This window comes from Malania oleifera, chromosome 5, assembly GCF_029873635.1.
Source record: "Malania oleifera isolate guangnan ecotype guangnan chromosome 5, ASM2987363v1, whole genome shotgun sequence".
NCBI classification, from domain to species: Eukaryota; Viridiplantae; Streptophyta; class Magnoliopsida; order Santalales; family Ximeniaceae; genus Malania; species Malania oleifera.
This window is the reverse complement of record NC_080421.1, coordinates 38,456,300-38,481,923: the sequence shown is the minus strand read 5'-3', so window position 1 is coordinate 38,481,923 and position 25,624 is coordinate 38,456,300. Positions and strand designations below refer to the sequence as shown.

Genomic DNA, 25,624 nt, shown 5'->3' with positions numbered 1-25,624 from the left:
GCTTATTTGCATATCATATGTGAGTGTATTTTTGAGCATATTATTGTACACATCTGCTTGCTTAGAACCATATTTTTGTTGTACAAAAATATTCATTTGTTGTATTCCCAAAAAGTTGTTGAAAGAGGGAGCCTAGTTTTGTGAATAATCCCGAATTGCTCAGACTCGATTAGGTGAGCACCGGATTGGTTCAGACCCGGTTAGGAGAACTAGGTATACCATCCTGTAAGGTGTTGTAATCGGTGTCGCTCCATCCACAAGTGAACAATTTAGTGAATCCTCTTACTTGTGAGCTTGAGGTGAGGACGTAGGTAGTATTAGTCGAACCCCGATAACATATTTGGTGTCAGTTTTATTTTTTGCAATTTACTTTATGCACTTGTATGTTAATATTTATTACTCTAAATGTTTGATATAGTGAGATTGCTTTAATTGATTATATATTTGCTCAGTAATTTATTTGTTGAATTGGTAGATGTTTTAAACAGACCCTAGGTTGTGGTATACTACTATTGAATTAGTTATTCCTAGGAAGAAATAATTTTAAATTTCCAATTCACCCATCCTCTTGGGAATACACCATTTCTAATAGCCTGGTACATGACCATCCCTCATTAAATGGGAATATACTGAATTAAGCCATTGTGATCTTTAACATAAGCAGTTAAGCTTTTTGTAACGAGACTCTAATACCCATTGACAAGAATGGTGTATTCCCAAGAGGGGGGTGAATTGGGTACATAAAAAAATTCCTTCCTAGGTTAAGTGTGTTTGATTTTAAACCACAATCAGTATTACACACCCTAGGGTCTTTCTATGCAAACACCAATATCACAAATATTAAAAGCATGTATGTAAAACAATCAAGACAATAAATAATTAAGCATACATGTGTAGAAATTAAAGTGCGGAAATTAAATAGATGCAGGACAGAAAGAGCAGACACAATATTTGTTATCAGGGTTCAATCAATCCTGTCTACGTCCCCGCCTCAAGCCTCATCTTAAGGATTTCACTATTTGCTCACTTAATTGGGCGGAGCGACGCCGTTTACAATACTCCCTACGAGGCAGAGCCTCTTCAACTCACTTACGAGCAAAACCAAACCAGTTCTCCTTACAAGTTGAGTCACCTCAACTCAATTCACCAGGCTGAGCCAAACTGGTTCTCCTTACGAGGCATAGTCACCACAACTCACCTAACCAGGCTTGAGCCAAATCGGTACACCTTACAAGATGATGCACTTCCTCTTCAAGCCATGCTTGGAATACAAAGATATGAAATTTTATGTACAAACAAAATGCTTCTGCAATAAGCAAATGTGTACAAATTGAAGCTTTAAAAGGCACTCTCAGGTAAAATGATTTATGCTTAGTAGAGTATGGGTGTTTTTCTCAAAATAATTTTGCAATCTTTGAAAATGAAGTATATGATAAAATACTTCAAAGATTGAACCCTAATAAATATTTCTCCAAAAAATATCCTTCAATAAAAATGTAAGAGAACCTAGGGTTTTGCTTTTGGATGATTTTCTTAATATCAAAACATGAGAGACATTTCAAGCAAAGATATGTATATGAAAATATGCTCAAGGTTCTCTTGACTCACCCAAAGATTTTCTCCAAAAAAATATATATATTTCAAAAATGAATATGGGAGATCCTTAGGGTTTTTGCACAAAATAGATGTTACAATAAAGAAAAAGTGAGCTTTTGAATCTTTGCAATAAATGTGCAAAATGATCCACAAGCTAGAATAAGTTTCTCCAAAAATATTTATCAAGAAAAATATGTGGAGAAACTTTAAGCTTACTCTTAAATGTGATTTTTCAAACAAAAGCTTAAGTGGGAGTAAATGCTTTAAATGATAGAATAAATGCCCAAATAAATGATTCTTTAAACAATCTTCAAGAGCAGTAAATTTGCTAATGAAGAGAGTAAAAGAAATAATCAAAGTTCTCTTAAAAATGATTTTGAAATAAATGAGAGTAAAAGAGTATGAATTAAAGTTTTGAAGATGAAAAAAGAGCAAAAAATATTTAAGAGAATTTTTCAACTAATCACCTTACTAATTATGCTTATGAGAAGGGTATATATAGGGCTCCCAAGAAAAATGACCATTAGGGACACGAAGGGTATTTTAAAATTTTTTAATTAAAAAATTAAACACGTTTTAGTGTTGAAAAATAGTCAGACCCGAGAGGTTTGGTCGACCGAGGGCTTCGTCGGTTGGCTGACCTTAGGTCAAAATTCAAATTTCCATGGGGTTCAATCGACTGAGGAAGGTACCGGTCGGCTAACCTTGGCGATTTCCCAAACCTTCATAAGTTCGGTCGACTATTCTCAAAAGCCAGTCGGCCAAGTGAACAATCCTGGTCGACTGGGAGTCTTTAAAGCATACAGCTCGATCGGCTAAAGCTTTATAACATAGGCCAAAATACTATGGTCGGTCAGCTTGGCTATTCATGAGCAAAAGTGGTCGGTTGGTTGAGGCTTTCTAAATAGGCCAAATGTCAAGGGTCGGTTGACTAAGGTGAATATAACTATGAAAGGGCCAATTGACCAAGGTTAGTTAAAAACCTAAGTTTTAGCCTTATTTTGACCCAAAAGTATTTTAAAAACCTTTGTGAGAATTTAGCCATTTAGAAAAGATTTTTCGATGAAAGTGTTGACCCTATGGGTCATACCCTGTTTTGATGATAACAAACACTAAGGTATTTAATGGTTGTCAAATTTGTGTGCAGGTTCTCATAATGGCATGCGGCAACCTAAAGAGAAATGAAGACCCTGGAGACTTTAATTTGTATTGTCAAATCAATTATTGTAATATGGGTCTGTAATAGTAACTAGGCATACGATCTGTAATAATCTCTGTATGTCATGCATGTAAGTTCTTGTAAGCTCAAAATAACCGTAGAATGACCATAGGGACCAAATGACTTTAGGGCACCCTTCGGTCGACTGACGCCAGGTTTTTGGGTGTACTTGAAAAGATCTTAGCTCCCTACACAAATGCACAAAATAGTCCCCATATCACATATATTATTAAGGGAAATAATTGAATTAAAAATTGGACTTAATTGCAAAAATTGAGAGAGGTCGGGCGACCGAACCCCAGGAGTTCAAAACTCCTCGGGCGCCCAAACTGTTGAGAAGTCAACAGTTTGACCAGGTTTCAGGCGACCGAACCTAAAAGACCTTATCATCCTCGCGCGACCGAACCCTTAGAAGGTCACTTTTCACCTTCCCTGGGCACCCGAACCATCGCATTCAAAAAAACCTCGGGCGACCGAACTTGCAAGTTCAATTAACCGAACTCAGCTTCGGGCACCAGAACCACAGACAGAAAGTTTCTGTCTTTGGTTCAGCTAACCAAGCCCAGACTCGAGCACCCGAACCTTCAAGATTGGCTCTTCTGACTGAGTCTGTTCAGGTGACCGAACCAAGGTTCAGCCACCCTAACCTTCTCAGGTTACTTATTTTTTACCGGGGTTAAAAATTGTTAGACGGGGTTAATTTTCTTAATTGGTTTTAAAACAATTCTAATTATGACCCCTATGTCCTAAACGGTTGTATTTTTACCTTGGTCTATAAATATGAGTTCATTTGTGAGGATTAACATGAGATTTGCAGAAAATCATTTACAAAATTCTCTCTATCTCAAATTCCTATTCTTGTCCAAATACTCTCATATCTTTATTCACTTGATACATTTTATTAGTATGAGAGCATATTGAGGGGGCTAGTGTTTATTAGAGGGTGCTAATACTCCCATTACTCTGCTTGATTGTTTGATATTATTTTGAGGAGTTTAGTAAAGTTTTTCTCATAGATTTGAATATAGTAAATCTTGTGTTGGGATAAACTCATAGGCTTGAGGATATTTGCATTATTATTGCTAGTGTCCAATAGCTTGATTTTGTTGTGCAAAAATATTTTTCTACAAACTATAGTATTCCTTTAAGCAACTCTTGAGCATATTACATTGAAGAAAATATTTTGAATTGTTTTGAATATTTGCAGCATCTTTAAAACCTTGATTATTATTGAGACTTGATATTTCTGTTTCAAAGAAATAACTTGATTAGAAAACTCTTGAGCATGTTAACGATCATATCTTGTTGAGTGTAGCTTGCACAAAAATACACATCACTGAGCTTACATCTACCTACATTGTTGATGTGCATTTGATTGATTAAGTATACTACGCGTATCTAGGTACACATCTGCTTTACATGAAAGCATAATCACTGTACCATTTCGTTGTATTTCAAATACTGCTGTATTTCCAGACACGGGCCTAAAGAGGGAGACTAGCCCTTTGAAATAGTCCCAGATTGGCTTAGACCCGATTAGGAGAGTTAGGTACGCCATCCTGTTAAGGCGTGTTGGTTGAAGGCAGTCCCTTAATTGACCTAGTTAAGTTGAGGTCAGCCTTGCGGTAATTGACCTGATTGTATTAGGTGCCACTGTTAAGTGAGTCATTAGTGGAATTCTCGGGCTTACGAGCTAGAGGCGGGGACGTAGGCACAGTTGGCCGAACCCCGATAACATATCGTGTGTCTATTTATATTTATGCACTTTATATTTACCACATGTGTTTGTTATGGTGTGAATGATGCTTATGATTTAATTTCCACATCATATTTATTTGCACATTTGGAAATTGCATAGACAGACCCTAAGTTGTGTTAATACTGCTTCTGGATAGATTAACCTAGGAGAAAAATTTTAAATACCAATCCACCCCCCCCCCTTTTTGGGAATACACCAAAGCTAACAAAAAGGTCAGGTTATGGTCATTTGAGCTTTCAATTACATCATGCAAGATGTGCATTATTACAGACCAAAAACTAAATGCAATTTACAATCAAAAATATGTGTCTTCCTCTTCTTTACTCTTTTGATGGAATACGCCAAGTTGAGATGGTCTTTCAGTCCTTCAGGCTTCCATTTCCCATTCCCTTATGTGTGTGTTTGAATTATAAACATGCTTAAGCACTTAAAAACACACATAAGATACTTGTGCTTTGTTAACATCAAAATAGGGATCAAACTCAAAAAGTCAACACATTTAAAATGCAAGCCTAATAGAGCACCTATAAGAATAAGTGAGTTAATTATTGTATCTGACATGAAAAGGAGTAGGGGTAGGCCTAAGTTAACTTGGAATAAAATAGTGAGAAAGGATTTAATAACCTTTAATATAATAGAGGAAAATACTCTTGATTGGGTAAATTGACAAAAAAAGATTCATGCAGTCAATCCCACTTACTAAGACTTAAGGCTTGTTGTTGTTGTTTATATTTTATAAAATTTTATAGTTAGGCCAAAAAAATTAAAATATATTTATAAAATCATATGATTAAATAATTTTATAGATGTCTAAAAATTAAATATATTCATTAATTTTTTTGTAACAAAAATTAGCTTACTAACTTTACAACATTTTCTATTAAATAAAATACAAACATTTCAATGCACAATCAATACATCTATTAAAACTACTATTTAAATTAACACTTAAAGTTGGAATTCTTTTTGCTAAATAATTATATAAACTCTAAGTTCTTTTTTTTTTAATAATTTTTAACCATAAATTTCATTGTAATTTATTTTAGGAAGAAAAATTAATAATAATTTTTGTATACATAATTTTTATTCAAAAAAAAAGTAATTATATTTTTTATTTGTTAAAAAAATAATTATATTTTGCTCATACAATGTATTGTATGTTGTCTATTGGATTAATGATAGACTCGATGTAATAATTTCTCATGCTTCAGGGTCGTGCAGCTAGGGGTGGCAAAATAGGTCGAAACTTGATGAGTGACCCATGACCCACCCATTTAAGTCAAGTTTGGATTAATGCAAGCTAACCTATTTATTAACACGCCAACTTGGACCCAACCTTTTTATTAAATAGGTTAGGCAGGTTCGGGTCGGGACACCGGCCAGGTGACCCATTTATCTGCATATATATCTATATATATTCTAACCTCAACTTGCATTTGAAACCTAACCTAGAAATAGCAACATTGCAACACCAGCACTTGCCAGCACTCCAGCATGAGCAAAAGCCTCTCCCTCTTATCTGTGCCGTTGCCCTCCTCTCTTTTTCTCATCGTTGCTCTCTCCTCTGCAGATCCTCTCGCAGCTCTCCATATTGTCATCACCACTCACTCACATCCCTATATCACTCTTGAGTCTCGTCTCTGGTCTAATATGCCAGATCAGATCTGGTCTCTCTCATCTCCATCTCACTCAGTCACTCGCTGTTGTCTCCATCTCACTCAGTCACTCGTTGTCGTCTCAATCTGACTCATCTCCGTCTCATTCTCAGTCTCCTTATCAGCTTTCACCCTCAGTCTTAGTCTCCTTCTCACCCTCAGTCTTCCTCTCCCTCTCACTCTCACTCTCAGTCTCCCTTTCGAATCTCCCTCTCAATCTCAGTCTCCCTCTCACTCTTAGTCTCTGTTAACTTTGGTGCAATCCCAAGAGGGGGTGAATTGGAGATTAAAAAATTTCCTCCTAGGTTGAACTCATCCAACAACAGTATGACACAACCTAGGGGCAGTCTAAGTGTGTATGAAATTGCATATATGATATATTAAACAATTTTCAGTTCATGCACCACAATTTTAGTATTTCTTCACTAGATACAATACCGTGTCAATCAGATATGCAGTATATACAGTAAGAAAATTAAATCAAGCACAATGCAGAATATAATGTAGGAAAAGTAAGAGTGACACCAAATATGATATCGGGGTCCGTCCAATACTGCCTACATCCCCAACTTGGCTCAGACGCACAAGGATTGCACTGAGGCTCACTTCAGGGGTGGAGCGGCACCGTTTGCAACACCTTACCAGGATGGTACACCTAACTTTCCTAATCGGGTCAAAACCAATCCGAGACTTTTTACAAGGCAAGTCTCCTTCTTTCGAACACACGTCGAGAATACAACAAATAATCAAATAATTTTTTGCGTACAAGCAAATATGATTCTACACAAGCAGATATGTACTACAATATAATCCAGGTAAATATGCACTCACTGATGACAGTAATTATGCTCAGTGCAAGTGAATTGTGCTAACACTCAATCTAATGTAAATATACAATCAAGTTCCGGAGTGTATTTTCAAGCAATCTTTGAAACAAAGTATTGATATTAATCAATCACCACAAGTTTCAAAGAGTTCTAACTAGAGTATTCAAAATATCTCAAAAATAATTTTATCAAAATAATAGCTCAAGAGATATTTGAAAAATATGCTTGTGAAAAAGATTTTGGGCAATAAAAAACACTCAAGCTTGACGAGTCTTGCAACAAAGATGCAAAGACTCACTAGTTACAAAGGTTTTCCCACACATAGATTTATTAGTTAAACCGGGGGGAAAACCTTGACTAAAACTCTCAATAAAAACAATAAATCAATCTAGAACAAGGAGAGTTTTTAAGCAAATGGAATTAGTTAAAAACACACTTAGGAATTTTGATTTATCAAAGGAATGACAAAGGAAGAGTGTATGTGTAATGCCCCGAACCCGCCACGTGGGGCCCGGAGTGTTATAAGACCAACACGCGTCTCTAATACCATTCATGCAACGGAAACAATTAAATAACCTCAAACAAAATATGCTAGTGTTATATATTTACACACGCAGATCCATAATAATTACAAACTCATTCCTCATTTTACAACCAGAATTTTAAATATGTTAAACATAAAATTTAATACAAAACATTCTAGTACCACTCACAAAAACTACCCCGCCCTGGAGCTATCTAAGTTCAATCACCTAGATAACCTGAAAAGATTAAATCATCGACAGGGTGAGACACTACTTAGTAAGGAAGAAATAGTTTATAACAGTGTGTGACTGAAGTGTTTAATATATAATCAAAATATCCATACAATCGCATTCATGATACACTAGTAGCTAAAATATCACGCTCATAATCATATCATGGTCAACGTCTTGTCATCCAATCACATGCTCACATACATGTATATTTGATTGATAATTCCCAAGAATAGGGAAGTCTACCCACCTATACAAGTAGATTCTCTTAGCTCTAGTACTAACACTAAGGCACTCACCTTTCTCATTAATCCCTCGGGTTGTGTATCCAGGTAGTCACCAAGAATAGGGAAGGTCACCCACCCATACAAGTGGCTTCCCTCTACTCTGGTATCCACAATTAATTACCAGAGTACTTGCCTTCCTCAGCAAGCCCTCGGGTGGAGTAATCTACTTTACCCTAAATACTTAATTAATTAAAGTTACACATAGCCAACAATATTTATTTCATAGAGCTTCACACATATATGCATACCACAATCAATCCACACAAGATAAACATACAGTCTTCAATCATACCCACACAGGGTCTACATCCACACAATATGTAATCGTCCACACAGGACTTCTAACACACACATCATACACGTCCACACAGGACTAGTCCACACAGAACTGTCAATTACAATATACATGTCCACACAAGACTGGTCCACACAGGACTAACCAATCATACAGATTACATGGTCCATACAGGACAAACCAATCACACAACATATATGTCCACACAGGACTAATCAACCACACAGGTTACAAAACAAACACTTTATTCATGATAAATAGGTAAACAACCTCCTTATACCACTGCCAATGTTTACCTCCCAATATAAATGCCTATATAACGACCTTCTCATACCACTGCCAACGTTATATGACAGCTATATCAGGAAAAAGGGAAAATAGGAGAAAAAGGAAAAGAGATCAGAAAACTAAAAAAGCAAGCACTCGTCGACAGACTGGATTTGTTGACCAAGGCGATTTTCCATTAGAAAAAGTGAATTTTGAGGAGGTCGTTATATGGACATTTATATTGGGAGGTGAGCATTGGTCAAAATACCCTCAGGCAACCGAACTTGAAACCAGACGAATGAACCTCGGACAGAATGGAAAATCGCCTTGGTCAACAAATCGAACCCTTAATTAGGCACCCGAACTTCAAAATTCACTTTTTCTATTATTCGAGTGCCTAATTAAGGGTTCAATTTGTTGACCAAGGCGATTTCCATTCTATCCGAGGTTCGGTCGTCTGGTTTCAAGTTCGGTTGCCCGAGGGTATTTTGAACGTGAAGTTCGGGTGCCTGAGTTGTTGGAAAAAGCTAGGGCTTGATTTCGATCGACAGTGGACACTCAGATCATTTGAGTTCAGTCGCCCGAAATCGTGTCAACTTTTTGACCATTCAACGTTTCGATCGACTGAAACAATTTGACTTGCCTGGTTCGGTCGCCGAAACCCTTATGATTTAAAGCTTAAGTTTCATTCTTTAATTTAAATTTACCCCTGCTGACATGTGAGTGTAGAGGGGTCTTGTGCACTAAGTGAGTAGGAACCTAAGTTCAATTTAGGACAAATTGAGCATGAAGTCCTATAATGCACGATGGAGTTATTACATATCATATTGAATTACAAGCTAGAATGAATAATATAAAAAATACAAGTACAAATTAAGCATAATATTCTTTAATCTCCCTTGGAATCACCATACACCATCATATTAAAGAAATCTATTCAACTTCATGTGTAGAGTGAACCTACATACAAATTTTAAACAAGTATTAGTACCAAGGTATTTGTCATTATCAAAATAGAATATAACCAATTATTTCAACAGTCTCCCTCACGGCTCTCACTCTCAAATAATTTTTTTTTTTTCACATTTTATGTTTTTTTTTTTTTAAGATTTGATAAAAAAAAATAAGGAATGCTTCTTTAGAAAAAACTAAAATATATAAATTATTTTTAAAACGGATCACCCATTTACAATCTTTTCATTAAATAAGCCCCGTTCGATTTATACGTTAGCCACCCATTATCAAAGTCCATTTAACCCCTGCCCGTTTATAAGTCGGCCGACCCCGTTAACCCGTTTTACCACACCTACGTGCAGCCATCTCACCTCGGCGAAGGACGCTCCCTGTTTCGAGTTTTCACTCTCTACACAGAAGAGGACACAATAGCACCCCAAGAGCTCAAAATCGACCGCAGCTAGGGTTTGTTCCCGTACCTCTGGTGCTGAATAATGGACAAATTGAAGCTGGCTTCATTGGGCGAGCGCTTGAAGAATCAGGGCGCTCAAATGGGTCGAATGATGAGCACGAAGATGAAGGATCTGCTGCAAACCCCGACGCCTGAATCGAAGATGGTAGACGAGGCGACGTCGGAGGCCTTGCGGGAGCCCAACTGGGGGATGAACATGCGGATTTGCGCCATGATTAACGGTGAGGAGTTCAGCGGCGCCGAGGTCCTTCGCGCACTCAAGAAGAAGATGTCCGGTAAGAACGCGGCCGTGCAGCGCCTCAGCCTGGAGCTGCTGGAGGCCTGTGCCATGAACTGCGAGAAGGTTTTCTCGGAGGTGGCTTCGGAGAAGGTTTTGGAGGAGATGGTGAAGATGATTGACAATCCACAGGCTGATAGCGGGAATAGGAGAAGGGCTTGGGAGTTGATCAGGGCTTGGGGTGAGTCCGAGGACCTCGCGTATTTGCCCGTGTTTCGCCAAACTTATATGGTGAGTTGCTTCTTTTCGCTTCTTGTTTAATCTTTTTGGTGTTGTTTGCGCGTCTCTTTCGAGGTACCTTTTTTGGTCGTTTCATAAGTGAAATTGCATTAGTTTTGGCTCTTAATGGCATCAAAACTACTTTGAAATTGCTAATGAGAGAGTGCTTTCTCTTATTAAAGTCGTCAATTCGCATTAGCTGTTCATGCTTATATTAGGCAATCGGCCAATTTAAATATTACCCTTTATGTTTAAGAATTCGATGCCAGGGTTATATTTTTTTCGGAGCAGTATAAAATGAAACGAAATAAAGAATCGAATGACCCACTTGTAGAAATAGACTAACCAATTAAATTCAATTCTCATGCATCAAACATATAATGAGTGCTTTTCCTTGGCATAAAAGTCCATGGTGGCTTTTTGATCTCTTATGACTTCTTTTTGCCTCTTAAAACTCCAATTTCAAGCTCTTTTCCTCCCCTTATTTATGTAGGTTTTCCTGTGTCAAGCACATTGTTTCTTTATTATAATTTTGTATGTACGTATATAAACATGTTCCAGTGCGCGTCATTATTTGTTAGTAGGAAGCAGTCTTTGTATCACGTAATATTTATGGCTGTCAATTTTCTTTCTATAGTTGCCTGTTTTTGAATGCACATATTAAGGAAACAAACCACTGCATTTATGGGTGATATAATATGATAAAATAACTAGGGCAAAAAAATGTAAATTGACAAGAAATTTGGGCACCGAAGGAATTAACCAACTTGATTGATTTAATTATTTATTCATTCTTTGTCCTTGGCCCTCCCCCCAAAAAAATTAAGAAATAAAAATGCAAGGAATACTGTGTGCCTTGATCATTTCTGTTTTTAAGTATTTACAGTATTAGACTCATGTTTGATTTATTGAGGCAACATAAAAGATTCCATTCCTCTTTCATGGAAAAAAAAATAAAAAGAAGAAAAAAAAAAACTTGTTGTCTCTAAAGTTTGCCGTCACCTTTGCTTATGTTGATGCTTAATTGCTACCTAGGGCCAACAACACCATGAGATCAGGTACCTGGAATTCAAGAGGATCTTGAGGCTGGAAGACAATTATAGTATCTTAGCTTAGGGGCCGGCAAATTTACAAAATGCAAAATGTGCCTGCATGTTATTTTTTTGCTACTTTATTCTTTGATTTCATTTGTTTGGTTGCTTTTAAAGCCAACTGAACCATAAAATAAAATTATTTTTTGCTTTGCTGGTGGAGAAGAGTCTTACTTAAAAAAGGAAGGGAGCATGTAAGAAGCACTATTTTGTTTCTTGTCCATGTCTTAGTTTCTCATTCATGTTTTAATTACCATTTTAATCTGTATATTGATATTGCCTCCCGCTCTGTTATTCATGACAGGTCACTTTGGTTTCAGTTTTCTTTCTGTTCCAATTGCATGACCCTTTTTCTTGCATTTGAAAAGATATAGAAACCCCCCCTCCCCTTTTGTTTTTTTCTTTTGCCTATTTTTTTAAACCTTTATTCAATGTGCAAACATTACAGATGCTGAAGGAAAGAGGTTCACCTGTACCAGTAGAGGATGGGAATTCACCTGTCATGCAACATTCCTTGGAGTCCTTTGTTCATCAACAGCCAATGTCTTCTCATATCCCAATTCCTGGCAGGGATTCACATGGTGAAGATCATTTGAATTTTCCCTATAATTATGCCATCCCATCTGTTGAAGAAAAGAAAGAGTTTCTTGTAATAACTAGGAACAGCCTTGAACTGCTATCAAGCATGCTGAACTCCGGAACAGAAGAAGAGAAACTAATGAAGGTAATATATTTACTACTAATGTGAAGGCAGCATTTCTTAACACACCTATGTTTCTCAGACATTTAGTAGTGCCTCCATGTTCATCCTCTTTCCTCCTGTCTGAATTTTTCTTTAATCTGTGTGCAGAAAAAGATCATATGAACTATTGAAGTGTTTTTTTTTTCCAACTTTTTGTGCACAGTTTTCAACACATCCTGGTAAATGAAAACTATAATCTATCATAGATGTTGGTGCAAATGTGTGCAATATCAAATGCACAGAATTGTAATTGTTTGTTCATATCTGTCAGAACGAGTACTTGATTCATTTCCTCTAATGAACTATCTAGCACTCAATACATATTTGTAGAAGGGAAGATTAGTATTATTATTATTATTATTATGAGAAAGTGGGTACAGTGGAGGTGTCTGACATTTTTGTGCAAGAATATTATGGCAACCAATATTCAATAATATGTATTGTTTGGTAACAGGATGATCTGACAGTGAGCATGTTAGAGAAGTGCAAACAGTCTCTTCCTGTCATCCAGAGGATCATAGAGAGCATGGGTGATGATGAGGGATTATTATTTGAGGCTCTAAATCTTCATGATGAGCTTCAGCAAGTAATTTCCAGATGTGAGGAATTGCAAACTTCTGCAAAAGTTGAAGAAAAGACATGTGAAACCTCTAGTAGTCCCTTTGCCAATTCACCAGTGCAAGTTGGGGCTCCTAGTGAAGCCAGAGTAGCTGAATTGCCGAAAGGGCGCAGTACTGAATCCAGCAGTGATGATAGAAATGTTATTTGAAGGAAGCTGGTCTGGGTTTAATAACACTTTGTATCGTTGTATGTAGGTTCTGTTAATGTCCGCCGAGCATACTTCATCCTGTTAGCCCCTTACTTATAGATACCTTTATGTAGTTATTGTAATTATGTTGAGACTTGAGAGTTTACTTTAATTATGTTATTTTATTTAAGTTTCTGTGAAAATACTAGTCACATTGGCTTGGTTTGAGTCTTCTCATGCCTCTTGCCTGTGGTCTTTGCTTATTACTTTGATTTCATGGTGTTACAAAGATTCATTTCTGCTCCATTTGATTGGGAGGAATGATTTTTTGAAAAATATTTTTCCAATTTTCCTTTGTTTGACGTTACATATAATAGGAGAAAATATTTTCCAGAGGAAAATTTCTTCTGCTGGACAGAGGAAAACCACTTCCTTCAGGAAGGGAATAATTTCTTAAAATCAAGTGGCATGTCCCTCAATGCACCTGCATGTCTCACCACAGTGGTTGCCCTCTCTGTATCTACCAGGTGCAATCTCCTTCCTGTGCCGCTGCCTTCCTCTTTCTCTACCATTTTTCCATGCTCTCCTCATAGCTCTTTCTCTCTCTCTCTCCCTCTCTCTCTGATTTGTTAACCAATTGTAGTCTGACTATAATGGACCATGATCTTGATAATTTGTTTGCAGGTCCTGTCCTAAATCTGCTAAGATCACTGTTCACCTCCTTGCTCTTGTGCTACTTATCTGTGCAATCATCCCTGCCTTCTCCATCCAGGTTCAATACTTCTCCCTCTAGACTACTTGTTTGGTTATTTCTTCCTTTCTCATTCTAAAAGTGGTGTCTTTTGACGTATTCATTTGTAAAAAGCTATTTGTTAATTATACTTTTTTGTTGTTTGTTTTGGATTTTGACTGCTTGAAAGCATTGTTAATGAAGTGATAGTATTTTACAGGTTGGTATTTTAAGTTTCAAAAGCAGGGAAAGTGGAATTTTGTTTTGTTTTTCTTTATTCCAGATAATCTAGCAACTTCTTAATTAGTTATCTAATTAGGTCTACATTTTTATCCACTGGCACCATCTTTTTTGTAAATTATACCATAGAAATCTACATTGTGTTATTTTTATGTGGTTTTTGCAAAGAGTTTGATTGAAAACATTGTGATTGACCATAGTTTTTCTATTGGCAACTATTAAGAATTGAAGGCAGTGAATTAAATTCTGTTCAATTTATTGCTTTTTTACTAGCTGGTTCTACTCCAGTTCTTGTATAAAGAACATCTTCTCCATCACTCTGTCAAATTTTCATTTCTTTTCTATTGAGCATATCTATTTGATACTTTACAAGTAGATTGCTGGAAAATATACAGTTTCCCATGTTCTGTGTTCCTGGTTTTGGAGGCAGAACTAAAAATTTGTTTGGATCATAGTATATAATCTTCAATACCATGTGTCTGCCTACAATTCTAATGTTCCAATTTGGGAGTATTGCGTGTCTTCAGGATGTGTTTGACCCAAGTTCAACAGTGACATGAATTAGATTTTACCAGACACTGGACAATTGATGCATGTAATATGTTTTTATTTAATTTGTTCATAAAATTTATTACTTTTTAATTTTAATTTTTATCTTTTTTATAATTTAAATTGAAAGATTTCCAATGTGAGTTAACAATATTTTGAGATGTTGAAAATTAGATGTCATTATAGGTAAGAACCATATATATTAATTAGGAGTTAATTGTAGATATTTATACATTAGATGTGAGTTTGTCATTCACTAGTTGTAGAATACATAGTGTATATATATATATATATATATATATATATTATTTTGCTAATATTTAATACGATATTCTAGAAATTTAAGATGTGGACGTCAAAAGTGGGTAAAACTCCTTTATTTATGAGAAGAGGGATCATCTGAGGGGGTTTGAGCCTTGGGAACTTGGTGTCTAGAGACATGTCCTTGGAGCATAAATGGCTTTGGAGGTTGACTTTTCATGGAACATGGTTTTAAAAGTATGGATTGCATAAGAATGTGTGGGATGCTAGCAGTGGTGGTATTGTTTCTTATGCTAATCCTTGGAAATTTATTTCTCAAGTACCTCAGTTTTTCTGCCTCGTACTTGTTATCGCATAGAGAATGGGAATCATATTCATTTCTGGGAAGATGTTTGGGTTGGTGAGGTATCTTTGGAATCTTTGTTCTCTTGTCTGTCTAGATTGTTCCTCTTACATAATGCATCGATTAATGCTTTTTATTCCTTTGAGGGTAGTTCTCTTTCTTGAGATTTTCATTTCTTTAGAAATCTCAATGAGAGAAAGGTTGAGGATTCTCTGTTGCTGCATATGCTGGATTCTTTTGTTTCTCCATGGGTGATGATTTGAGGATTTGACTTGGGGATTCTTCTGGTTTATATTCCACGAAATCTTTTCTTGCTGAGTTGTTGAAATCCAAATCCTTCGTTTTTGCCCTTGAATCACTTTATTTGGAAGTCCAAGGTTCCTTACAAGATCAAGGCTTTTATGTGGACTTTGACTCTTATTAGGCTTATAATAATGATTCGCTGCTATTGAGGAGACCTTACAAAGCCATAAGTTTGAATATTTATGTTATGCTTTTGCAAGCTGGCGAGACAAGTGATCATTTGTTACTACATTATTGGGTGGCTAGGCAGCTCTGGGATTCTCTTTTTTGGGTTTTTGAGGACGCTCTGGTGCTTCCCTATACTGTTGATAATTTCCTAACAGTGATACAAAGGATTTGGGAAAATTTTTATGGAGATGTGTAATTTTTTTGGGCATTTTTTGGCTTTGTGGATCGAAAGGAATGCAAGGATCTTCAACGGAAAATAAATTCTGTGCATTTCCTTTGGGATAGGGTTACTTTCAGCCTTCAAGGCTTCTTTTTGGGCTCAATCTTTGTGGTTTCTTTCAAGGAATGTTGTTATTGGATCTTTAAAGGGATTGGAAAGGGGTTTGATGTGCTTGTTTTACTTTTATGATTGGTTTTCTTTTGTTTTTTTGCTTGCTTTTGTATTATTTATGTGTTATGAGGATTTCTATCCTCCTTTCTTTGTAATTCTTTCTCTTATACAGTAATGAACTTTTCTTTTTCAATAAAAAAAATCGATGCTAATCCTCAATTAGTTTAAGGTTGTGTTTGAAAGTAAGGATTTTTGGGCCTTTGATTTGGATCATTTTGCCCCAATTCACACAATAATGATATTGCATTATGGTGCGGCTGCTAGAACTTAATTCGCGAGCAATGATCACTTAACTTTACTTCACTAATTATAAGGAAAAAAAAACTATTTGCTATTGCAGGGTTTGAGCATGGACCGCTTTGCATTTAAATATAAGTTATATAAAAATAATATAACCTTAATTGGTGAAGGATAAGATAATTTTCATGTTTGGAGGTTATGATTGGTTCGCAGAAAGGAGGAATTTCTTAAGTTATTCAAAAAATGTGTTATTATCATAAAATGAATAATAATGTAAAATTTTTTGAATCCATAGAAAGTAATAGATAAGAAATTACTATTCTCAAATTTCATCATAGGAACAAATTTGTTTTCTTATTCTTGTTGGATGAAATAATACAAAGTTTTACTTGATGATTTTTTGAAATTTATTATATTTCAATACAATTTCCATTACATTCTCATTGTATTACGTTATATTCCTAAGAATATAATTTTTGTGAGCCAAACAGAACTTAAATTTTTGCTGCAAGAGTGCAAATTTCGCCTTCTATTATTTGGTAAAAAGAGGTGGATTTCTGTTGAGGTTTTAAAATTTGAATAATTTATCGCTGAGATTGATTTTTATAATTTTCTATTTAGTAGTAAATAAAATTTCAAAGAATTGATTATTTTGTCCTTTTTTTTGCATTCGGCACACATTAAATAACATAAATTCATTCCCAATTTCAAAAAAACAAAACATTAAAATTTTGAAAAAAGGAACAAAACTATTTGTTGATGTTATTTAACTAAATTGTGTAATTCTCCCTAAAAAAGTGTAAATGTTTTATCATTTGGGTGACTTTAAACTATTATTATGTCATTTCATATATTTCAAGGGCAAGAAAGAGTTAAGATTGTTAACTTTTTGAATTTTTTTCAAAATATGCAAGTAAGACTGCGTACTATAAACCCATTATGGTGCCTTTTCCCTAGACCCCATATATGCAAGCTTTGTGCACTGGGCTGTCTTTTTTTAAAAGTTAAAAATAAAATTTAAGAGGTGTCCTATAATTTAACATATTTTTTAAATTTCGCACGAGGTTTGCATCTATTGACCAAATCTTGGGGGAAACCTGTGTCTTTTGTCTTTATTTTCTTTTCTTTTTTCCTCAGCAACTATATGTAGTTTACAAGGGATATGAGTTCTTTGTTTATGATTAAAATTTGAGTGCTTTGTTGCCTTGCATATTTTCACACTGCAGGAGTAAAAATAATACGCGTAGCTTTTGAAATTTTTACTGAATGGATGTGCTGTAAATAACAGAAAATAAAAAATTGAGTTATAACAACAGCAAGCCAAATCCTTACCGAAAAATTGACTTTCTTAAGTAAGGAGCTGTTTGAGAACACTCAATAATAAGAACTTATAACCACTTTGAGTGAAGTAATTATGATTGAAATAAGTGGTGTTTGGATTATTTTAGACAAGTACTTAAATGAAAAGTGTTTATTATTTTACTACCACTTCATTAAGATTTAAGACAATAAGTAGAAGCCAAAAATTTTGACTTTATACTCACAACTTTATTATAAAATAAACTTTTTCTTTTCTGCCTAACTGCTTATTTTTCTCATCTTTCCCTGCCAACATTTCTGGTTCCCTCTCAACATTTCTCAATCTCAGCAATGGCACAAATCTTCCAGCCATTACAAATCCACTTCCTGATTCCCGAGCATCAAATATAATGCCAGCTTCCCACTCAATCAGCAGCTCTGAAATCTTGACTAGTAAGTGTTCGATTCAATTTATTTCTGAATTCGATCTATTCCGAACTAGATTTGACTCAAATATCTCTAATCTCACATGCCTGCTTCTCTTTCAGATATGTTCTGAATTTGTTTTTGGGACTTCTAATCTCTCAGGTATGATTCTTTTGAGATTTGTTCTGAATCCAATCTCGAAGTCTAATCTTTCAGGTTGATTTGCTTTTGGTATCTGTTCTGAATTTGTTTTTTAGGCTTCTAATTAATTTCTTAGGTTTGATTATCATTCAAATCAAGCTTCTAATATCATGATGCTATATGAATAACGTAAGCACCATCACTCACAATAAGATATGATATATGCCATAGGCTTGTTCTGAATTTTGCTGGTTCCAATAAATGCCATACATGGTACTTGTCAAAATGTTTATATTACTAATTCACCTATATTCATATTACTGTAGTTTTGCATTGAATTAAGCTCATTACCATGTATGCCTTTTTTCTGAAGTTCAATTTTCTCTCAACGGAAGTTTTAAACCAGAGACATGTACTGTGCAGTTTGGAGTAGAATTAAGATTGGATTTGTTCTTTGATCTTTGTTCTAGTATTTATTAGTTTTCTGTACTGTAATAGCCAGGAAGAGTAGATGAACCATGTGTTCTAGTAGTTCGGTTAGTTTGCACATAGTAGATGAACTATTGTTATGAGGTTTGTTGGACTTTGCTCATTTGACTATGCTCCTTTCTGCTTTGCACATTATTTTCTTGATTTTTCTACCCATTTTCATAAGCTTTGAATAAGACGTGCTGCCAAATGCACCTTTTCATCACTTACTACAGAAACTTTTTTAACTACTAAGTTCTGGGTTTACATTTAATGACCTCAGGGGCGTTTGGTTCACAGAATGTGAGTTCTAGTAATATAATATTCCAGTAATGTGATAGTATGCCCATGTTTGGTTCACAAATAAAATTTAACATTCCATTCATCTCACATGACCAATTATATTATTTTTGGAAAAATTTTATTACCATTTATAAGTTGGTATTGTAACTTCCCTAAGATAAATGTGTCAATTGGGATTCTTGATCAAGAACATGGAACAGGGTGTAGAGAGCCTGTCGACTCTGCTGTTGGGGAGGGCCCAGGGCGAGCAGGTGAGTATAGAGGGCGAAGCACCAATTCATCATCATGACAGGGATTTTTATGGCGGAAAATGGGATAGCAGATCTGAACATTTTGATGATTGCCTCCAGAAGCTCAACGATGCCTCTGATTCTTTCAACATGTAGAAGTTCATCAATCGGGTCACTGTCGATTATTGGCCAGACTGGGAAGTTGAGCTTCGTTGGTGGCATTTGGCTTCTGGTGAGTAGCAGATCTCAAGCTGCAAACTGATTGAGTAATGGAGATCAACACTGCAGAGAGAGAGAGAGAGGTAATTCATTGGTAACTGAACAGCCAGGAAAGGGGGTTTGAAAAATGGGAAAGGGAACTAGAAAATGCTTACCTTCCGGCCTGCCTGTTTGTTTCTTCTGTATGGGCATAAAGGGCATAAACACATTTCGTTTCATAGAATTTAAGCAAATCAAACACAGGAATGATGCATGATAGTAATGTGATTATAGAAATATAAATATTCCGGTAATCTCATTCTTAACTGGAATGTCAAATTCCATGAAGCAAACACCCCCTTTGCAAATTGGCCTCTAATCATAAAATGCTTCACTCTTTTTGGGATGAATCCTCTCGAACATGGATGGCTCACTTACGATCTCCTTGCTGCCAATCCATTTAGCTAGTAGAAGACATGGTGCTATGGTGCAGGCCACTGATTCAAAGGATGTGTGATTAGAACCTCATCAAAAAATTTATTGCATTCCTAATTCTGAACAGGTAGTTTCAGAATTGCTGATGCTTCAGATTGGTTTCAACTAATAATAAATAGCTTGTACTTCTGCAGTTTTGGCTACCGGTGTCTGGTAGAAATCATATGCTGTAATTTTCCTTTACCTGAGTAAGATATTGAGACTTGTCAGAGAGAATCAAGGATATTATCTTATTGTTTCTTATTGAAGCTATCATTTCATGTTGTGGACCTAAATAAAACTTAGGATTTAAAATCTCGGTTGGCTAACAAATTATTAGAACAGGCCATGCCAACAAATCTGCAAGCGGTGGGGACACTCTTACTTCATGGAAAGCCTTCTTCATTGGCTTTTTCTTATTCCCTTTTTTGTCTTGGTTTTCCTTTCTTTTTTGTTTAACCTGTGTTGCTTTGGTTTGGAGGATTTCCTAGCCTCGTACATTCTTGAGACTTACATGTCAATTCCATTTTCCGTTGTTTAGGTTGCTCGTTTGTCTTTTGTCCCTACTTTCTTTTCCTCATCCTTCCAATTCTTCATCACTTGGCCAATGATTGATAGAATTTATAGTGGTTCTATGAATATTCATGCCACATGCAACAGTTCTTCCCTGCAATTTATAAGGGAGTTTGTTTGTACTCTGCCAAGAATCTAGTTTAATGTATTCTGTTCTTTGCTTCTGTAGCATGGAAATGTTGATACTGTTGCCAGATTTTAACTGTTTTAAACTGATTTCTTTTTGTAAAAATCTTTCCTGTATTCCCTTGAATCTTAAAAACCGAGCACTGGGGCACTGGGTTCTTATGTGATTACTTTCTTTTGAAAACCATTAAGCTAAAGCACTGCCAACCTAGGAAAAAACCCCTATTCATATAAGGTTTGCCCGATTTATCTCCACTATTTGATAAGAAAAGAACTAAAGACAGCTTGGGGTAGGCATATGCATTACCAATCAAGACATGAGTACCTAAAAATATGAAAATAATAAAAACAACAGCTAGTTTGGTTTAGAGTAATGAAAAAGAGAGGGATATAAATTTTTTTTGTTTTTAAAAAAAAACCTCTCATATGTATATGGTTTCTATTGTAGGGATTTAAAATATTCAAGTTGTGAATATTTAATTTATTAGTCATGTTAGTGATCTCAAATCCATTTAAAGAATAATTTTTGTGTTATGAAAAATATGAATGGTTGTCACCCCTTCATCATCCACCCCTTCATGCATAGTTGTCACTCCTTCATCTTCCACCCCTTCATCTCCTATAAAAGGGCCTTCTTCCTCTCATTTTTGTAATACAAAGAAAAATACTTGAAGAGAGTAGGCATATAGAAAGGATGAGAGAAGAAGAGAGATAAAGAGAAGAGAAATATTTTGTACAAGATCGATTCCATATCATCTTATAATTCCTCCTGAGATAGGGAAGTTTTTTATCTCATTCGCACGTGGACTAGGCAAAGTTGAACCACATAAATTTTTGTCTGATCTCTATTTATTTTCTTACATTTTTTATAGCACGTTATTAGCACGAGACTCTAACCAATTGAAATATGTATTTCTTTAAATTCTATTAAATTTATTTCTTGTAAGTTTTACTCTATATCTTTAGAAAAGAATATATCTTTTAAAGTTTAAAGGATATCAATCTCCAAAAACAGATGGTAAGATAGTTCTCTTGAAGAGACTATATATATATATATATCTCATCTATATATTTAATCTCTCAAAGGAAAAAACCTCCTGAAGAGACTATGTCTCTAGTCTCCATAAGAGATAGTAAATATTTACTTCTTGAAGATGATATATTTTTAACCACCATGGATTGTCCTAAAGCTTTGATCGATTCTAAAATATCTATGGAATAAGTTTGTTTAGCTAATAGTGCTACAACACACACAATTTTTTGAAATAGGAAATATTTCCATTACTTGAATATATTTTCAACAAATGTTAAAACAATATCTAGTTTTTCAAATTTGATTGAAGGTTTCGGAAGAGCTAATATAAAGTTACCCAATGGTACTTTATTGCAAATTAATGAAACTTTATATTCCAATAGATTTAGAAGAAATCTGTTAAATTTTAAAGATTTAAGACTCAATGATTTCACATTAAAACTACAAATAAAGGTAGTAAAGAATTCTTTTATATTACTTCTATTGTTTCTAGGAAGAAACAAATTTTAAAAAAATTATCAACTTTATCTTCTAGATTATATTATACAAATATTAAAGTAGTTGAATCATATAATGTCTTGTACCATAAGTGCAATGACCCAAAATTATTTACATTTTGACATGATCATCTTAGACATTCTGAAGATGTAATGATGCAAAGAATCATTGAGAATCTACATGGTCATCCACTAAAGAATCAGAAGATTTTTTTATCAAGTGTTTTCATGAGTACTGTTTGCTCTCAAGGAAAATTAATTGTCAAATCATCCATTTCAAAGGTAAGTCTTGAATCTCTTAATTTCTTACAAAGAATTCATGGTGATATATGCCGACCAATACATCCACCATTTGGACCATTTAGATATTTCATGATCTTAATTGATGCATCTGTTAGATGATTACATGTTTCTCTACTTTCTACTCATAATATTGCATTTGTTAGACTTCTTTCCCAACTAATTGGATTACGAACTCATTTTCCCGAATATCCAATTAAATCAATTCATTTGAATAATGCTGATAAATTTACATCCCAAACTTTTGATAACTACTGCATAACACTTGGAATAGATGTTGAACATCTCGTTACTCATACCCATACACAAAATGGTTTAGTTGAATCTTTATAAAAAGACTTCAACTCATTGCTAGACCTATGATTAAGAGAACCAAATTGTCTTTATCTGTTTGGGAACATGTTATTCTTCATGCTACATGTTTATTTCGTATAAGGCCAACTGCTTACAATAAGCTTTCACCCATGCAATTAGTTTCTGGTTAACAATCTAATATTTCTTATTTAAGAACTTTTGGTTGAGCAGTATATGTTCCTATTGCCGCTCCTCAAAGAACTAAAATGAGTCCATAACGTAAGCTTGGTATCTATGTTGGTTTTGATTCCCCTTCTATTATTATATATCTGGAACCTTTAACAGGTGATTTGTTTAAAACATGATTTCAAGATTATCATTTTGATGAACTAGTATTTCCTATATTAGGGGTAGCAAATCAGTGTATGAAGCACAGCCTAAAATCACATGAAATGCTATGAGTTTATCTCATTTAGATTCTCACACAAACCAAAGTGAACTTGAAGTTCAAAAGAGTATACATTTGCAAGGGATTGCAAATTAGTTACCATATTCTTTTGCAGATACCAATGTCATATTAAAATCTCATATACCTGCTACAAATGTTCTAGTACGTATTAATGTCCTTGAAGGACAACAACCAACTAATGAACCTAAACTACAAGTTAAGCGTAGAAGGCTTGTTGGTACAAAAGATAAAACTCTTTGAAGGAAAGAATTGAAATCTGCAAACACTCCAAAAGAGGTTACAGAGGTGGATAATCCATTCGACATTCACAAACCCGTTTTTCCTGAAAATGAAATCTCTATTATGAAACCTTCTGAAGAGGAATTTCCTACAGAGAAAACTTCTAAAGTGACATTCCTTGAAAAGGGATAGGTACCTGGAAAAAATTATGAGATCTCAATTCATTACACAGGAGAAATGTAAGATAGAAATAAAGTTGTTGTTAACAATATATTTGCATATACAGTAGTTACTGACATTACTAGAAGTAATGAGGATCCTAGACCTAAATCTGTTAATGAATGTCAATATAAAAGTGATTGGCTAAAATGGAAAAAGGCTATCACATCAGAATTAACTCTCTATTAAAAAGAGAAGTTTTTGGACATGTAGTCCAAACATCAAAAGATGTCCAACCCGTTGGATACAAATGGGTATTTGTGCACAAGCGAAATGAAAATAATGAAATTACTCAATATAAAGTAAGGCTTGTGACATAAGGTTTCTCGCAAAAACCCTGAATTGATTATGAGGAGACATATTCTCCGGTAATGGATGGACTCACTTTCAGATTCTTAATTGGGCTAGCAGTCGCTAAATGACTGAACATGCATCTTATAGACGTAGTAACAACATACCTATATGGATCATTAGATAGTGAAATTTATATAAAAGTCCTTAAGGATTTAAATTGCTTGAAGCAAAACCCATAAATTTATATTCAATTAAACTCTAACGTTCTTTATATGGATTAAAACAATTTGGATGCATGTGGTACAATCGATTAAGTGAATACCTTGTGAAAGAAGGATTCATAAACGATCCAATTTGTCCATGCATTTTTATTAAAGATCAGAATCCGAATTTGTTATAATTGCTATTTATGTTGATGATTTGAATTCAGTTGGGACTCTTGAAGGGTTCACTAAAACTGCTAATTATTTAATGATGGAATTTGAGATGAAAGATTTAGGAAAGATAAAATATTGTCTTGACCTACAAATTGAATATGTAAATAGCGGAATTCTTGCTCATCAATCTAAATATACGGAAAAAGTATTAAGGCAATTCTATATGGACAAAATTCATCCTTTGGGATCTCCAATGATGGTGTGATCACTTGATGTTAAGAAGGATCTATTTCAACCTCATAATGATGGGGAGGAATTACTTGGCCTAAAATACCATATTTAAGTGTTATCGGCTCTTTGATGTATCTAGCCAATTGTACAAGACCCGACATTACATTTGCTGTAAATATACTAACAAGATATAACTTGGAATTAAGCACATTCTACGTTATTTGAGAGGTACGTCTGATTTGGGTCTATTCGACTCATTTGATTCCAAATCTCAACTAGTAGGATATGCAGATACTAGATATCTATTTGATCCTCATAATAATAAATCTCAAACTGGATATGTATTTCTTAACGAAAAACTGTTATATCTTGGAAATTAGTAAAATAGACGATTATAGCAACATCTTCCAATCTGTTGGAAGTCCCAACCTGGAGTATATAGTCTAGAGGGGGGGTGAATAGACTCTTTTCGCAGAATACGTATTTTTCTACAAAATGAAAACTCTTTGCAAGATACAAGAAATTATATCGCAATATAAATATAAATCATGCACAAGATATAAAATAAAGAGTGTAAGGGAGAGAAAGAACAACACCGGTATTTTTACGTGGTTCGGCACCAAACCTATGTCCACGCCTTAGCACCAAGCCAAGGATTCTACAATCCACTATAACCGCTCCTTCCACAGCGGAGCAAGCCTTACAAACTTGGGAACAAATCCCTACTGCTCACAAAGAGCCTTTACTGATTCGGTTCACAAAGAACCTTACAACTTGGTTCACAAAGAACCTTTCACAAGAAGATGAAAGATTACAAAGAATGCTCCTTACAATGAGCAAATATGATTTACAACTCAAACCTCACACTATTCTCACAATAAGTGAGCAAGAGAGAATGAGCACATGTAATGAAGAACTAATATGTAATGTGTTAGATTTTGTATAAAATGATGTTTTTTACTAACAATGATCAAAGACCTTCAAAACCTTATTAATACAAGTATAATAGCTTGTATTTATAGCCCAAGAACCTTAGGAGCCGTTAACTAGTCGTTAGGGGGAAGA

The 25,624-nt window shown here is 34.9% G+C and overlaps 2 protein-coding genes across 2 annotated transcripts; both read left to right on the top strand.

The window, feature by feature from the left end:
* The first annotated feature begins 9,533 nt into the window (after positions 1–9,533).
* On the top strand, positions 9,534–13,499 carry LOC131156176 (TOM1-like protein 2). The gene is made up of 3 exons (XM_058109639.1): positions 9,534–10,594; positions 12,122–12,397; positions 12,870–13,499. Exons 1-3 carry the CDS (start codon positions 10,109–10,111, stop codon positions 13,182–13,184), a joined length of 1,077 nt encoding a protein of 358 aa, XP_057965622.1. The 5' UTR covers positions 9,534–10,108; the 3' UTR covers positions 13,185–13,499.
* A 30-nt stretch (positions 13,500–13,529) lies between these two features.
* On the top strand, positions 13,530–20,208 carry LOC131156177 (uncharacterized). Its single transcript, XM_058109640.1, has 3 exons — positions 13,530–13,690; positions 13,848–13,935; positions 19,226–20,208. The coding sequence occupies exons 1-3, from the start codon at positions 13,632–13,634 to the stop codon at positions 19,409–19,411; spliced, it is 333 nt and encodes a 110-aa protein (XP_057965623.1). The 5' UTR covers positions 13,530–13,631; the 3' UTR covers positions 19,412–20,208.
* Positions 20,209–25,624: the final 5,416 nt, after the last annotated feature.